At 34.1% G+C, this 17,831-nt stretch overlaps 1 protein-coding gene across 4 annotated transcripts in view; it reads right to left on the bottom strand.

Annotated features, from left to right (window-relative positions):
- Positions 1–9,431: 9,431 nt before the first annotated feature.
- CACNA2D1 (calcium voltage-gated channel auxiliary subunit alpha2delta 1) overlaps positions 9,432–17,831 on the bottom strand; it is a 1,258,723-nt gene continuing 1,250,323 nt past the window's right edge. For all 4 annotated transcript variants that reach the window (XM_053716513.1, XM_053716514.1, XM_053716515.1 and 1 more), the window contains one exon: positions 9,432–11,268. In XM_053716513.1, the coding sequence (XP_053572488.1) occupies positions 11,152–11,268 (117 nt within the window). In that variant the 3' untranslated portion in view covers positions 9,432–11,151. The remainder of the gene's footprint in view (positions 11,269–17,831) is intronic.

Here is a 17,831-nt window from a genome sequence, read left to right as displayed (position 1 = left end):
CAGGGACAGTCTAATCAAAATTAAACTTTCATGATTCAGTTAGGATATGTAATGTTAAACAACTTTCCAATATACTTTTATCATCAAATTTGCTTTGTTCCTTTGGTATTCTTTGTTGAAAGCTAAATCTTGGTAGGCTCTCTTGGTAGGCTCATATGCTAATGTCTAAGCCCTTGAACTCTGCCTCTTATCTCAGTGCATTTTGACAGTTTTTCACTGCTAGGCAGCGCTAGTTAATGTTTTCCATATAGATAACATTGTGCTCACTCCCGTAAAGTTTTTTTTTTTGAGTCACCACTGATTAGCTAAAATGCAAGTCTTTCAAAAGAACTGAGATAAAGGGTCAGTCTGCAGAGGTGTATATACAAGTTAATCACAGAGATAAAAAGTATTTTAATATAACAGTCTTGGTTATGCAAAACCGGGTATGGGTAATAAAGGGATTATCTATCTTTATTAAACAATAAACATTTTCAAGTAGTATACATTCTCAGTATGTATACATTCTCAGTTTACATGCTAACTAAAATATGATGGCCAGAGTGTTCATTTATGCAGTTTGTGTGTGTGGATGTTTTGAAATTTGAATTACCAAATTAGCAAATATTATGCAATTCTATACAGAAGTAATATTATTGATTAAAGGGACATAATACTCATATGCTAAATCACTTGAAACTGATGCATTACAACTATAAAAAGCTGACGGGAAAATATCACCTGAGCATCTCTATGTAAAAAAGGAAAATATTTTACCTCACAAACTCCTCAGCTCAGCAGAGTAAGTTCTGTGTAAAAATTTATACTCACATAAATGAAGAAATGAACAGCAGCCAATTAGCATCAGCAGTGCTAAGGTCATGAACTCTTACTGTGATCTCATGAGATTTGACTTAACTCTCATGAGATTTCATAGTAAACTTCCTTTACCTGATTGGTGAAATAATATGAGAGTTCACATATATTGTATTGTTAGAAAGATTGTAAGGGTTAATCCCAGGTAAGCTATTTAAACAGGTGTACCTGTATAGGTTGTTATCACATGATTAAGGGGCACACTGCCCCGAAACGTCGTCCTTTCAGCTGTCCCAGGACAGACATACTAATATGCTGCTTAGAAATCCGTTACAATGGGAGGTGGCTACTGAGGAACTTTGGAGGTAAAATATCTTTCTTTTTTACATAGAGATGTTCAGGTGATATTTTCTAGTCAGCATTTTACAGCTATGCTGCATCAGTTTCAAGTGTTTAAACATTTGGGTATTATGACCCTTTAAGTGAAAAATGCATTTGAATGCATTGGTCATTCAAACTTGAATAATTGAATTAATTTGCCAGCATGTTTTACTTTCAATTAGTGAAAGAAATAAAGAATTGAAGCTCACCAATATGCCAAAAAGTAATTCACTTTATTGTAGAGACTTGTCTTGGTTGTAGCAACTGCAGTTGCATAGTGAAAAGTCCCTATTTTTTACATCCACATAGTGGGCATAGATTTAATTATAGGGATTTTTTCACTTGCAACAGTAGTTATGTCATATACATGATCAAGTGTCCATGTGGGAAGGCCTATGTTGGTGAGTCCACTAGGAGGGTCCGGGACAGAATAACTGAGCACAAGAGCAACATCAGATGTGGTAAAGTGTCAGCCCCAGTGGCCTATCATTTTTTGGCAGCAGGCCATCAGATAAGCCAACTTAGGTTTCAGGTGATTGAACAGGTGAAAGCCCCTAGAAGGGGTGGAAATAGGGAAGTTTTGCTTAAGCAAAGAGAATCCTTTTGGATTTTTCACCTTCACACCTTGGAACCAAGGGGGCTTAATAGAGAGATAAATTGGTCAGTTTTTTACTGATCTATCTCTCTATTATGTTCATATATAATGATAAATTTATTCTGCCATTTTCTATAGTTACATAGTGATTTAAATTTGATGGGTTAAAAACTATTTATATAAATAATAAAAAGCTTTTTGACATAGTTTGAATCTGTAATTAGGGCTTCATAGCTGTTTTTTGTCTTTGGTTTTATTTTAACACTAGGTAATTATACACCTTGGGGGCCGCTAGATGGCGCTGTCCCTCTATTATTGTATTGTTAGAAAGATTGTAAGGGTTAATCCCAGGTAAGCTATTTAAACAGGTGTACCTGTATAGGTTGTTATCACATGATTAAGGGGCACACTGCCCCGAAACGTCGTGGTATTTGGACCCTGCCTGTCTCTACAATAAAGTGAATTACTTTTTGGCATATTGGTGAGCTTCAATTCTTTATTTCTTTCATTGATATATGGGAGGTTGGTAGTTACTCCCTGAAGCTTACACCATTGGCGTGATTGCTGGATAACACTGACTTTTCTTACTTTCAATTAGACCAGTGTTTCCCACATCCAGTCCTCAGGACCATTACTCAGGTCAGATATTCATTATATCTTGACTAGAGCACTTTTGAAACAATTAACTCACCTATCATCTGATTATTTCACCTGTGCTCTAGTTAACATATAATGAATATCTGGCCTGAGTAAGGGTCCCGAGGGCTGGGTCTGGGAAACACTGAATTAGACTATATAACTTAAATCAATGCATGAACAGTGAAAAAACATGTGAAACCCACACAAATAGGAAATACATTTTTTTTTTTTTTGGAGTGTATACTTCTAAATGTAAAAAAATAACAGAGGCAACAGATTTTCCACATTTATCATATACATAAATTAAGCAATTTAAATCATTCAAATGGCAGCAATTCTAATGAATTGGAATAGCAATGAAAAGAAATTAAAAAAAAAAAAAACAAGATGAATAAGAAGCGATAACACAACAAACCCCAAAAGGATAGGAATAGGAACATTATTACAGTTAGATTAAAAAAAAATAGCCAAATATAAATAATCTTCTGGTATCAATTTGCTTTCACATGTCCAACATTTTGTATTGTATATGCTTGTGACATAGTGCTGTCATAACATAATATATGACTGCAATAATGTTTATCAAATATTAACCTTAAATTTAGGACAGACTTATGTGTTCAGGGTTCATTGTTTTAAAAGTATTATTGAATGCTTATTTTAGTGATCATTGGTTCTATTTGATTTACCTGTCTACTTTTGATAATGCACATTATGCTAAGTAACTCAATAGATAACAATTCTATCTATTATATTTTTAAACACTATTGGGCTAATTTTCATTTTTTTTTCTGGATAATAAATGATAAACTATTTATTTTGTAATAGGCGCTATTCAATTTTTTAAAAATATTTTAGCAAACATTGGCTTGCCAAAACTTGAGTCTAATAAACGTTCCAAATGTATTGAGATGTGTTAGTAAGATAATAAGTCATATGGTTATTTTGTCCTCAATAAAAACAGAAACAGACCTTTTTTTTTTTTTTTTTTAAATGTTAACCAACTTCGTGTTGCTAAATATTGTCTCCAAAATTCATCTGCTTGAAATTAATTTTTTAAATAGTAAATGTCACTTTTTAAGACAAATAACACATGCATCAAAAGGGCATATTTGCTCAAAGTAATACATGGAAAATAGTAATTGCTGCTGTGATATGATGCATTGTTATGGTGTACTGAACCTTTTTAACCTTTGCTAATGATTTTATAGTATGGTAATTTTACAATGGACACATTACTAGATATACGTATTATACATTGCTATAGTATACACTTGTGAATATCAGTTTTCTTATAGATTTGTACCTCATATGTATAATAATCAATAACCATTCATTAATCTTTTCCTTATAACATTCATTACTTTAAACAAATCTAATATTTCAGTATTAACCATACATTTTAACAATTCTTACTTTAAGATTTATGTTTCAAGTATGAAGTCTTAATAGACTTTGTAAGTTTGTACTTTAACTGATATATCTTCTTCAAACAACCCTGAACAATATGTGTATTTTAAAACTATGTCAGTGTGTTCAAGAAAAATCAGCACTCTAAAGTTTAATCAATTTAGTGTGCCTAATTTTGGATATTTATCATTATTATTCATTATTTTAAACTATAATTTTACAGGCGTGATACCAACCCCTGAGAAAAAAAAACTCTTACATTTTGTATATTTTTTTGTTGTTGGTGCCAGTTAGAGATAAATATTAGCAAATATCTCTGTATATTAGACAGGATTTTGCATTCATTGGAATGCAATGCAGCCTCTCTGGGGATGGAAACATAACAGTTTTTAGAACTAAATTACAGTGAAAGTAGACAAAATTAATAATAAATGTGCATTGCATTTTTTTTAATTGATGCAAAATTAATAATTAAAAAAATAGAGAATTTTATGAGGAATGCAATTTTGAGTGTAATACCTCTTTAAGTATGTGTAAAAATATTATACCTTTTTTGTTTTTGCAAGTTTTAAATTGAATAATAATATATTATTAATTTGCTGTGGAAATTAAATTAGGATTTTATTAGTTTTATAATCTAGAGCTTTTAAATTAATCGTTAAAATACCTAACTACAGCTATTTAATCTAAAATGATATCTTAGGAAAACTTTAACAAATTATTTCCTTCAACAGATAAATTTGGGATTTTACAGGCATCCCTAAATATCTGCATTCTATCTTCTTCTTTTTTCATTTTGAAAAGTATTGTATATGGTTAGAAGGAGCGCATCTCACATGCAGAGAAAGAAAATTAAAATAAAAATCCTGCCATTTTGTTAAAACTAAGATATTTGGAGAAACAACAAGAATGTTACGTGATAGGATTAGGGAACACCTATGCAATATTGAGAAAGGTAATTTAGACACTCACCTTTATAAACATTTTAGAGACATTCATAACAACAACTTAGAACACTTTAAATTCTGGGGTATCCACATAGTAAAAGGGGATTGGAGAGGAGGAAATTTTGTAAATAAACTCCTCAAAAAAGAAGCTGAATTTATTTATAAGTATAACTCCCTTCACCCTGCTGGGTTAAATTCAGAAATGGATCTGTCCCCTTTTTTAGGAATATAAATCTTCCCAGAGACAGTTATGATAAACTCATCAAAATCCTCACATATATTATGATTGGAGGAAGCTAGACCATCATATATTTATTATTTCTATTTTTTCTCAAACATAAGAAATTCCTTGTTCCAAATATGCGTATTCCTAATATTTAGAAATAATCTAGGATATATGGATTACACACAAATCCATGTGATAACAATTATGTAGTTATATCATACAATGCCAATACGAGAAACAAGGTCTTGATTCTCCATAAATCCTCTAATTTATTTATTTATTTATTTTTAAATAATCAATTTTGTGTTGCTATATATTATTGCAATTTTGTGAATATTATTTAGTTTTTTAATATATTTATAAATACCACCAATCAATTTTATAATACCACCAAATAAAATGTTTTAAAGTTATACCAATTTTTTAATCAAAATATTTATAACATTTTTAAATATTCCAAGATGGCTAAACAAGTGCCAAATTCTTAGAATGTTGAAGAAACGGACAATCCACCTTAAAATGAAATCCACCTTTTAAAGCAATTAGAACTCGGACCAATAGAAGAGAAGCAGCAGGTTTTTAAACTTTGTTCTGGGAGCAACTTTTATCTTGAGAAAGCCCACAGCTGGGTGAAACGCGTAGAAGGAGAGTTGCTTATCCTGCTAAGAGCAAATATCTGACACTAGGTACCTAGTTCTTTTTATCCCGCGCGTGATTCACGCTAAGTGCGGGACTCACTGACATTCTCCGTTACTTCATGCTGCCAGAATTTCTATTTTGTCCTGAAGCCGTTGTTACTAAAAGGTACAAAGTAAGGTGTTAACCTCAGTCAGGACAGATCCAGCCAGTGACACGGACCATTACCGTGCTCAACCACCGAGAGGAAACCGCCACCAGTGTGGTCAGAACGGCTTGCTGTGAGACGGTTAAACCTTAGTGGGAGTTTACCTGGAAGCTTGAATATCACTCAATCACCACGGGTGAACCTTCACTACATAAGCTGAGCGGCCTGCTTTTAGCCGATAAAAGAAAACGGTAAGACGCCCTGGAGCGCCCTTTTTAACATATACATAAGTACTTTTGATAATTGCATATAAAAGGTGGAATGCTGTCTTTAAACTTTAGGCACTCATCTATTTAAGAATTGCCACAAAATGACTGAAAGTGTTATGCAACATTGTTAATCATTTTTTTGGATCATTATCAACTGCTGGTCCCTGAGCATTTGCGGATCAATTTTTACCAGTGGTCTACATCGATTTGACTATACTTTTTTGTCCTTATACATACGGATGATAAATGGAATTTTAACATTTTTTCTGAATATATTGGTGGTATTTTTAAGATTTATTTTTTATAGGGAGACGTCCCTTCTATTTTTTGATGTTAGTAATTTTTACTTGCCATATATATGTTTAATTATGTTTATTAAACTCATAATTTTTTAGAGATTAAGTGTGGTATTTATTCTTGCTTTTAGCGCCCTCTCATTTTATATTTTGATACTCTGTTTTCTATATAGCCATTTGGAGAGGTGGTTAGGGAGAGGCCTGGATTAATTTTTAGACCTTAGCGCTTTATAACACTTGTTTTTTCATTTTGTTAAAACTAAGATATAGCAAACATGAACTCTCAAACCAGTTTGTGGAAAAATATTGGAATAACTTTATATTAGGTTTTGAGTTAAAATCCCATGACTGCGGCTTTCTATTCTTAGTTATTCCATAATAAGAGGTGTCTTCTTTATTTTGCCAAATAATTATTTTACCAAACAATACATACATGTAGCATTAGCAATAGGGACAAGGGCTTTAAAGCCCTGGTAAAACCTCACCTTGAGTGTGGAGTGCAGTTCTGGGGACCGATCGCAAACAAAAAGATATTGCAGAACTAGAAAAAGATCAGAGAAGGGCCACAAAGCTAATAAGGGGATTGGAGAATTTAACCTATGAGGAGAGGCTAGCCAAACTGGGTCTGTTTTCTTTAGAAAAAAAGGAGCTTGAGAGGTGAAATGATTACTTTATATAAATATATTCAAGGCCCATATACAGAGATGGCAGAAGCTCTGTTTATTCCAAGAAAATTCTTTCTGACAAGAGGTCACAATTTAAGGTTGGAGGAAAGGAGATTTAATCTCCTGCAACAGAAACGTTTTTTCACTGTAAGAGCAATAAAATTGTGGAACTCATTACCAAAGGAGGTAGTGAATGCCAATACCCTAGATACATTTAAATGAGTCTGGATACATTTCTGTATATAAATAAAATTCATGGATATGATTGCTATTAGTAAATGGGTCACCTTTTAGTGGGGTTATTTAAGCTTAACTGGAGCTTTTTGCAAGTATTTTAGATTTGTATAGGTTGAACTCGATGGACTTCAGTCTTTTTTTAACCTTATCTACTATCAAGATATTTCAAGAATACCAGTAATATTCATAAAGAAGTAAATATGTTGGACCTTTAATTTACCTTTGAAGTCAAATCGGTTTCCACCACTAAATATGTTACTATAAAAACAGATGACTTGCATGTTCCTTGTCCTATAGATTCATTTTTTGATGCGCAAAGTATTTCTTAAGGTATTTTTAGAGTAAGGGTTTACTTAATGAAATATCACTATGTAAAAATCCCCAAAGAATTGTCATGCAGACATTGAACTTTAGTCAAAGAAAAAATTAAATATCTTGTTTTGAAATTCCGAGAATTGATATTGAAGTGCAGTGAACATTGGGTCAAAGCTGTAAGCACAATGTGCATATTTGTGGGCTTCATACTTGTGAAGTGCTTACTAGTGGCATTACCATCGGAAGTTAAACCGTCGTTAAAAAGGGGAGGTGTCTGAAAGCATGGGCACAGTACATCTACTTATGTATGCTCTCAGGAATTATTTGTTCTTTGCTGCTGGCACTAAGAGCATGAAAACAGGACAATTTTACTCGGAGAAAAGCATGCACAAAATGATTTTTTTGAATCAAGATACAGAGTGATTAGCTCTGGGTGATACTGATAGTGTTGTCTTGATAACACTTTTTAAAAAAATATCGACTTAAAAATGTAATATCCTAATGAGTGTTTGAGTAGTTGCAAATTACCCGCAAAAAAAATATTAGTTACATTTAGTTAATAGTTTTAGCTGTTAGCAAAAGAGTTATAGCAAGAAAATAAACTTTTATTTCTTTTAAGATTGAATTAAAGTAAATGAAATGTCTCTTTTATTGAATATTTTCACATATGTTCATGTTGTGTAGTAAGACATTTTTGTGCAATTGGAAAGAGAAGCTGTTGGGGTAAAGTAGTGAAAGAAAAAACAGACAGAGAGAGAAGTGAATGGCACCATCTTTCTATCTCATTGACTTTTTCCAAACATGTGAAAGCAGATAAGTTGTTCCTTGCCATATTTCCTTGTTGCTATTTCAATAAATCCCAGCCAGAACAAAATGATAGATAGGGACACATTGGGCTCAATTTATAGAGCTGTGAGAGCAGCTTCAGAGCCCCAGCATTTCAGGCTTGGTGAGCTAGCCTGAAACACTAGTTAAGTATCAGTGGTCTTAAGACGGCTGCTACTTAAGCTCTTCACCACCTAAAGTGTGGTTGATTTGAATCATTTTGATCAGATCCGATCTCTATGATTGGCAGCCCCCACTCTTATGCAATTGGCCATGTGTGAGTAGGGGGCAGCATTGCTCTAGAAGCGGCTTGTACAATGTTAAATGGGCAGATGAGGTTCCTGACAGTAAACCTATTCTGCCTGCCAATTGATAAATTGAGCCCATTGTGTGTGTGTTCTTGTGAATGTACGAGTGAGAGAGAGAGAGAGAGAAAGGGGGAGAGAGAGAGAAAGAGGAAGGGAGAGAGAGAGAGAGATAGACAGAGAGAGAAAGAGAAAGAGAGAGAGAGAGAGAGAGAGAGAGAGAGAGAGTGAGAGACAGAAGAAGAGAAAGAAAATTGCATGCAAGCATTGTCTATGTGAAATATTCAGGCAGCCTCTAAGGAATACATACAGCCATACAGGTGGAACATGCAACTGCATTGTATTGAAACCATAGTTAAAAGCAGAATTTAATACAGGGACAGAGAATGTGAATCCTGAACTCATCAGAATCAAAAGTTGAACTAAAAATTACAAGCTTAAAATATGTTTTGAATAATAATTTCATCAAGCCAATAAAGCAAAAAACACCCAAAACGTAAAATTTAGAAAAACAAAACATTAAAGTAGATGAAAAACAAATGCCTTTGTTGTGTGGAGTTACAAAGCCATTATATATATACAGTATATGTATGTATGTGTATATATATATATATATATATATATATATATATATATATATATATATACAGATTTTAAAGAAGTATACAATTATTTCTATACACTGGAATATTCATAAATTGTATCAGATTAAAATTAAAAAATAACACTGCAATATAACTCCTTATTTCTAAGTCATTGCATTTTATTGAACAGTTTTACCATAAATATGATTTTTTTTTTCTTGATCATTTTAAATTCACATTCAATTTTCTGTTAACGGCTGGAACCACATTTGTAGTCATCAGAAATAATTGGAAAAAGGGTGTAATTTTCTTTAACAACACTATTCAAAATAAATTTGATAAAACAGATTTGTATAATAATAATATCTATTTATAATTTTTATTTTAATTTTATTTAAAACAGAACTTTGATAGTCTTTAGAAAATACAGACTTACACTCATTTACTTGATGTTTTATAATTTATCTTTCCTGGTTATTCCAACCTATCCTCTGATACTGGAATAAAAAAATGTCTTTGATTTTTTGATTTATACCCTGAGTACATTCATATGCATGATTTCCATTGCACATTATACTCAGATTCTTGTTTAGCAAATGCCAACCAAACATACTTAATTGCACCACATAGCAAAAATTGTCACACAACAAAATAGTCACTCGATATGAAGACTATAGCCTACAATCCAAACAACAAAAATAGCAGCATCAACATGCTAAATACCATAGGTAATCAAAGTTCCCTAACCAAAAATGTACTTATATTTTTTTCTTTGTTATCTCAGACAAGGATTTGGTTAGCATTGACTACATTTACAAAGGCATAGTTGCAGATAAAGGGTTGACGCTTCAGTGAATCACAAAACCCTCATGCACCTATCCCAAAGCATCTAGGTTTGCTCTTAAACTGAGGCGCTACTAAGATCCAAAAAGATCTGGGGCAAGAAATTGAGATAAATCTCAGTAGCCACTAGCTGGACCCTATAATTTTGTCTTTAACTTTGGTTCCTCAAAACTGGTATATTGTTTTGAATGTCATAGTGTCAGATTATTTATATGGGATGTCATCTCACATACAAATGGTCGACATATATACCATGTAATTCAACATACAGGGAACTGTTATAACCAGTGTGCATTGACATAGAGTAGCTGTATGTGGAAATAATATAAATAAAACACCTTGGACTACAGCCCCTAGTAACTTGCCAGCAACGCCTCTGCTCTTGAACTTATTTAGAATTAGCTCCCTAAAGAACTGAATTTCAGTTTATTATTATACCATTTGGCAAAATAAGCCATTATATAATGTAAGGCATTTCAGTTTATGTGAACATTTTAGAAGACCGACTTACCAATATTTTTACTTGACTAGAACAGGAGCAACTTGAATTTTACACATACAGTAATATATTGAAAGCAGTAGCAGTGTTTTAAACACAGCGCACAATAATAAAATAAAACTGCTTCTCACAAGGTGACGTGTAAAGGGCTAGGAGCGCTACAAACTTTAAGTTAAAATTAATATTACAAATGATGTTGTACAGAAGCCATATTAAAGGGAGCCCTTTTACGTAAAGTCATTGACGATGCAACAAAGAGATCATCATAGATTGTTCAATAAAGCACATTTACTGTAGTTTTCTGTTCCGGTGGCATAGATGATGCAGCATTCACACAAGTTGCCATTGAGGGTTTGACACTCCAAAATGTGGCCTCAGAGAAGGCCTTTATGAGTCTTTCGAACATTATTTAGTTACAGTATGGGCACATCCATTCTTCTATTGTCTGAATAAATTGACCCCCATTTTAAGGTAAATCCAGGGTAAATCATTTGGCAGGGTGTTGACATTAGTAACACAGATTTTGGTTTTTAGGGTCATAACGGACAATGCTTGCCACCAGATAGCAACCACAGCAGCACAAATTGGATTCCAATCATGGACCATAACGAAGGGACCAGTCCTGAGACGCCCCCGCAATCAGAGTCATCTTCCTGTAAAGAAAGAGAAAAAATAGTTATCTATCTCTTATATAATTTTTTTTAAAATCATTACATGTAAAAACTGCTTTCTATTAAGTAGCAGAATCTAGCAATGCAAATTGAAGGTTTAACTTAACTATGAACAAAAAGTGAAATGCACATTAAAATATTAGAAAGAGCTGTTAGCATGATATACAAACCTTAAAGTTACTAGGTACAATATGAATGTCAGTTCCCAATTTTAAAATGTAACATAATCTTAGCTACTATCCCTTTCAGTGCCGAGACAATTCTTACCCCTGTGCTTAACCAGGTTTTTTGCTGTTTGCATTTAAAAGTTAGTTCTGGTGGGGTTTTTGTGTTATATTGTATATTGTTTTGTACAGCAGATGTATGCAGGTTAAAGAAATAACCATAGCATAGCAAAAAAGATGCCACTCAGAATAAATATTTAGTAAATACAGAGGCATCTCAAGGATATAATGATTGTGGTTACTTCCCAAAGGCCCACCAGTGATTTGTGTGCAGGGACTTGAGATTGCCCCCCTTTGGCGACACTACTCAGTAAATAACATTATGTTCCATATTGAGAAATTCTCATTCCAAAACATCGAACTTCAGGATTTTCAATAAAAATAAGTGTTGGAAAATATTAGTTTCAGAGGGTAGTGACAACTCTTATATGCATCATTTTACACGTGGCTATACTTTCTCAAAAGTGTATTTACTAGATCTATAAGCGATGACGCCAATAGCAAAACAAAAACAAGGAGAGCAGTTACTGCAAGGTGAATGCAATTACTATGATGATTACATAACATATATAAGGACACATAGGGCTAGATTACCAGTGGTACATTAACTGTTGCACGCAGGCTATATAATTTTCTGCACGTGACAGAAATAGCCCTCATATTACGAGTTGAAAGTAAACACGGTAGCAAGAGCGCAAACGCATTTTATGCTAGTTGGGTTAGCAAACTTGAAAACCTTGCATAGAGTGTAGTGCGTTAAAGAAAAGTTGAACTAAACACAAAATAAATCCATTCAAAATTACAATTACATTTATATAAACACTATCTAATAAAAATTATTCATATAAATATTTGAAAAAAATGTATAAAGTATATGGTATATGACGAGGTGTTTGCCTGCAAAGGGCTATATTGTATGTATGTATAGATATATATATATATATATATATATATATATATATAAATATATATACATATATATATATGTATACATACATACCTAAATATATATCTAAATATATATACTGTATATATATATATAACCAGAACTCTCAAGCAACAAGAAAAAAAATCAAAGATACTGTACATTAAAATGAACAATAACTTTGCTCTGCAGCTTCCTTTCTCTATAGTGGGCTTTCAAAGGTGAAAGCAACCCCTCTTATGCCACCAGACCCTACATAACTGCTCTTGAAAGTTGTGAGCACAAGGCAGTCTGATAATTAGACATGATGCTGCCACTGGGTGCCCGGGACTGAACGGAGGCTGCATTGATATTTATTAATAATTAGCTTTTATTTACTGTATTTAAATATTAATATCAAGTGCATACAGGGTTTATAGCATAGTATGGGTTATAGAACCTAGGTAGGCCTATTTTTAATAGTAACTCTCAAGTAACCAGAAACTATACTTATCCAGAATCTACCATTCCCCATGGGTACCGGTTAACTGGGAGTATTATATATATATATATATATATATGTGTGTGTGTGTGTGTCATATGTATTTATGTGTTTTACTGTAGTATTATTATTATATTATTATAAGGTATTTGTAGAGCGCCAACAGATTCCGCAGCGCTATAAACATAGGCGGTATACAAGATAACATTTATAGGGATCAAATGGATAGATGGCCCTGCCGAGAGTTGCACTATTGTAGTCGGCTATTGGGATAGCAATGGAGTTAGGCAAGGTTAGTGTAGGTTGTATGCATCCCTGAATAATAGAGCCTTTAGGGAGCGCTTGAAGCTTTCAAAACTATTGGAGAGTCTAGTGGAGTGAGGCAGAGAGTTCCATGGGAGCAAGTCTTGAGAAGTCTTGTAAACGGGAATGTGAGGAGGTAACAAGAGAGGAGGATAGAAGGAGGTTGTGAGCAGAGCGAAGGGGAAGGGAGGGAGAGTATCTGGATACAAGGTCTGAGATGTAGGGGGCAGCAATGCAGTTGAGGGCTTTGTTTGTCAGAATAAGAATTTTGTGTTTAAGCCTGGAGGCAAGAGGAAGCCAGTGAAGCGATTGGCAGAGAGGTGCAACAGATGAAGAGTGACATGTAAGGAAGATGAGCCTGGCAGAGGCATTCATTATGGATTGCAAAGGGGCTAGACAGCCGCTAGGGAGACCAGAGATGATGGAGTTGCAGTAGTTGAGGCGGGAAAGGATGAGAGAGTGGATTAAAATCTTAGTTGTGTCTTGTTTAAGGAAATGTCTAATTTTAGAGATGTTTTTAAGGTGGAAGCGGCAGGCTTTGCCAAGGACTGAATGTGAGTGAAAGAAAGATCTAAGTCAAGTGTGACCCCAAGACATCGGGCATGTGGGGTAGGGGTAACAATGGAATTATCAATAGGTATAGAGAAATGAGGGGTGGAGATTTTGGAAGAAGGGGGCAAAATAAGGAGCTTAGTTTTGGAGAGATTTAGCTTAAGGTAGGAGGACATCCAAGATGAGATATGAGAAAGACAGTTAATGACATGGGTTAGCAAGGAAGGAGATAGGTCTGGTGCATAGAGGAATATTTGGGTGTCAGCACCATACAAATGATAATGACATCTGTGGGACTTTATTAAGAAGTGTAATGATGACGTGAAGATTGAGAAGAGAAGGGGACCAAGGATAGAACCTTGCAGTACCCCAACAGAAAGTGGTATTGGGGCAGAGGATGCCCCAGAGAACGCTACACTAGAGGTAAGGTTAGACAGATAGGAAGAGAACCACAAGAGAGCTGTGTCGCAAATGCCAAAGGAGTGTAGGGTTTGGAGTGAAAGACAGTGGTCGACAGTATCAAAGGTTGCAGAAATATCAAGGAGGATAAGCAGAGAGAAGTGGCCTTTGGATTTTGCTGTCTCTGTGGAGTGATGGGGGCGAAATCCAGATTGCATTGGGTCAAGGAGGGAATTTAATGTAAGGAAATGGGATAGATGTACATATACAAGCTTTTCAAGAGTTAGAATGTGTGGGGGGATTGGTTGTAGTTAGAAAATGACAGATACTGTACCCTTATGTGAGTTACAATAAGTATGTTTTATACCAGTGTTATATAATAATTTATACTCGCTGGGATGGGTATCTGTTGTGGATTCTAGGAGAGCAGAACTAAACAACTAGAAATACTAATTGTACAGAGAATACATTTAGAATAGATAGCAAAGAATTCCACAAAAGTAGTATGGATATTAACTCCAAATGGTGAATTGGATATAGGATTACTCTATATATTAAAAAGTTCCCTATCATTCATACTTTAAGTCTTTATTCATTAAACTAGGAACAAACATTCACACAGTAGTAGCCAAAAAAAGTTAAAAACACTTAAACCCAGTCAACAATAATTGTAGATTCGCTAAATAGGCAAAAATATTAATTAACATGGGCCCACAAGAAAGATAATCTAGAGTAAGCTAAGCCATTAGAATCCGAGGGCTGAATTACTTTTAGATATTAACTCTTAATATTGGTAGTGGGCACCATGCATCAAGAAAAATTTAAAGGCATTAATTCTTATTTGAACTTAGGTAAGCAAGTTAAAAGCGACAGACGCCGAGTAGCAGCGGCCCGCACCCCCTCTGAGGAAGCGTTCTGTGAAACGCGCGTCAGGGGTCCAGCAAGAGTAGCTGTGACCCCTGACGCGCGTTTCACAGAACGCTTCCTCAGAGGGGTGCAGGCTGCTGCTACTCGACGTTATTTATGAAGCTAATGGGCCCACCTCTTAGTCCTGATTGGTTGCCACTCATGATTTGGGTTGATCCAATTCGGTCTTGGATCTGTCCATCATTATGACAAGCTCTGACATGTGGAGCTCTTCTGCGTAATGAAGGGGTGTGAGTTGGGACGCGTGTGTAGGTCAATCTCTTAGCCAGTCACTGATTGTTAAACAGGGGGTGTGTATGTCATGTAATAGCGATTGGATGATCACTATATATTGTAAACAGAGTATCGGTTCTTATGTGCTGCTTACTATCATGGGATAGAGTTGGTCAAAGTAAATGTTTCGTATTGAGGAGACTTTGATTATATTACTTTAAGCAAAATATTATGATATACACCCTTTAAGACTTAGGAATGCAGCGTACGATCAAATAGTTATGCTTATGTAGTGGTGAAGTAAATTACCGTGGTAAATATAGATTCAATTGCTGCGTACGATCGGAGGCTAAATTTCCATAAAATATGTGTTATAATATAAGTATGTCTGAATCCGATTTATTCTTGAGTCTGTCAATTATTACAACAGGTTCTGACAAGTAAAGCTCATCTTCATTCTGTCAGAATGTGTGTTGTGGGGCGTGTTAAGATCAAGCTCTTAGCCAATCACAGATTTTTTGAACAGGGGATGTGTATGTTACATTGTAGCGATTTGGTGATCACATTATAACCATTCAAAATGTCAGTTCTTATATGCCGCTTATAATGTTGGAATACAGTTTGTCAAAGTTAATTTTGTAATATTGACAAGTCTTGGAATGCGGCATACTATTGGGTGAATTCAGTGTGTGACGATTATGTGATCACAATAAGTGTTAAAGAGGCATCCCTGCTTTTACTGCATACAATAGTTAAATCAAATTAATCCAAAATGAATTTGTAATGTTAGCAAACTTGATATTATTATCTTTTGTAAGGTGAATTTTAATATATATACTTATAAGCTTTAAGGTGTAACATATGTTGGATAGCTACTCAGATTTTTTAATTGTAGGTTTACTATTATAGACCTGATTGGCTCCTAGTGAGATTCAAAATTATAAATGTATAAAAGTTATATTAATGTATTCAAATAATGAAATTAGGAAACATATAATACTTCGTGACAGTTACATTTTACGAAAAAGGGAAAAAAGAGAGTTAAAACAATACATTAATTATCAAGTTGAGTGTTACAGAGATATATCTGTATTTCAGAATCACCAGTAGTGTTGAAGTGCAAAATAACCTATAAAGACTAAGAGTGAGAAATGTAAACAAAACGTGAATAAAATTGATCTGGTATTATTGGAAATATTCATGTGAACTAATTAGTGAAAATAATAATAGATTTGAGTGTGTGCATGGATGGTGAATAGATGTGAATCATAGTGCATAGCAGGGCCTATCTCTTGCCCAGCGGAGAGGAGAATTTATTATAAGAGCAAAAACCTTGATTCGGTCCTCTGAAGAATAGTTTGAGTTGTGTACAGTATAATTTATACTATGTGAATTATGAAAGTACATGAAGACTATAGAGTATAGAGTGTGAGTGTGCATATGTTGCTTGAAGATAAGCAAAAAAAACATATATACGAGACAAAGTTAAATATCAAAATTATAACATTGCACATCAGGGTTACTGATCTGTATAGTTACTATGTTACTTATAAGAAATCTCAAAGTTAATATCGTATAAATGATTCCCATGAGATAGTCCCAGGATATGGAACTACTGCGAGTTATAATAAATTGACCCAATTAAGGTCATGAGGTCGATTAGTGATATTATTATGTGTGTATAGTCATTTATTCCTCAATCTACTGAATTATATATATATATACAAAGAAATTGTTGAAATCATTCATCCCAAAGGGTTTAACAGCATTTAAAAGATAGATCCACTTACACTCCATTTTCAATAAGACTTTTTCAATGTTACCACCCCTAATACAAAGAGATGCTTTTTGGATCACAGTGTATTTTAGATCTTTGGGTAATCCATTATGGTGTGACAGAAAATGCTTGGCCACAGAGGTAATTTTTTTAATTTATCTTTGTCTCTCTGAGCATATTTAATGTTATTAACATGTTCTAGGATGCGTGTTTTTACCTCCCTTGTGGTCATGCCAACATATGCCATTTGGCATGAGCAGTAGAGTACATATATTACTCCTATAGTTGTACATGAAAAGTGTGCTTGGAGTCTATATACTCTCCCTGTTTTTTCAGTTATTCTTTTAGTTTTCCATACGTATTTGCAGGCTGAACAGGTACTGCAGGGGTACATACCAGAATTTGTATCTTTTTTCTTGGCAGATCTTACAAAGTGGCTTGATACCAATTTGTCTCTTAGGTTATTTGGTCTTTTGTATCCTAATAATACTCTCTCTCCTATTGCTGACTTAAGAGTTTCATCATTTTGCAGTATATTCCAATGGTCATTGATGATTTTGATAACATATGGCATCTGGGGATTATACGTAGTAATCAGCCTGGGACAGGATTCTTTGAGGATTTTGGTTTTAGGGATTAATAGTTCATCTCTACTTTTCCTTAGTGCTTTGTATTTGGCTCTTTTTATGGATTTCTTGCTGTATCCACGTGCAATTAATCTCTGTGTTAGAGCCACACTTTCCT

Source organism: Bombina bombina, chromosome 6 (assembly GCF_027579735.1).
Source record: "Bombina bombina isolate aBomBom1 chromosome 6, aBomBom1.pri, whole genome shotgun sequence".
In the NCBI taxonomy this organism is placed as follows: domain Eukaryota; kingdom Metazoa; phylum Chordata; class Amphibia; order Anura; family Bombinatoridae; genus Bombina; species Bombina bombina.
This window is presented reverse-complemented; position numbering and strand designations above follow the sequence as displayed.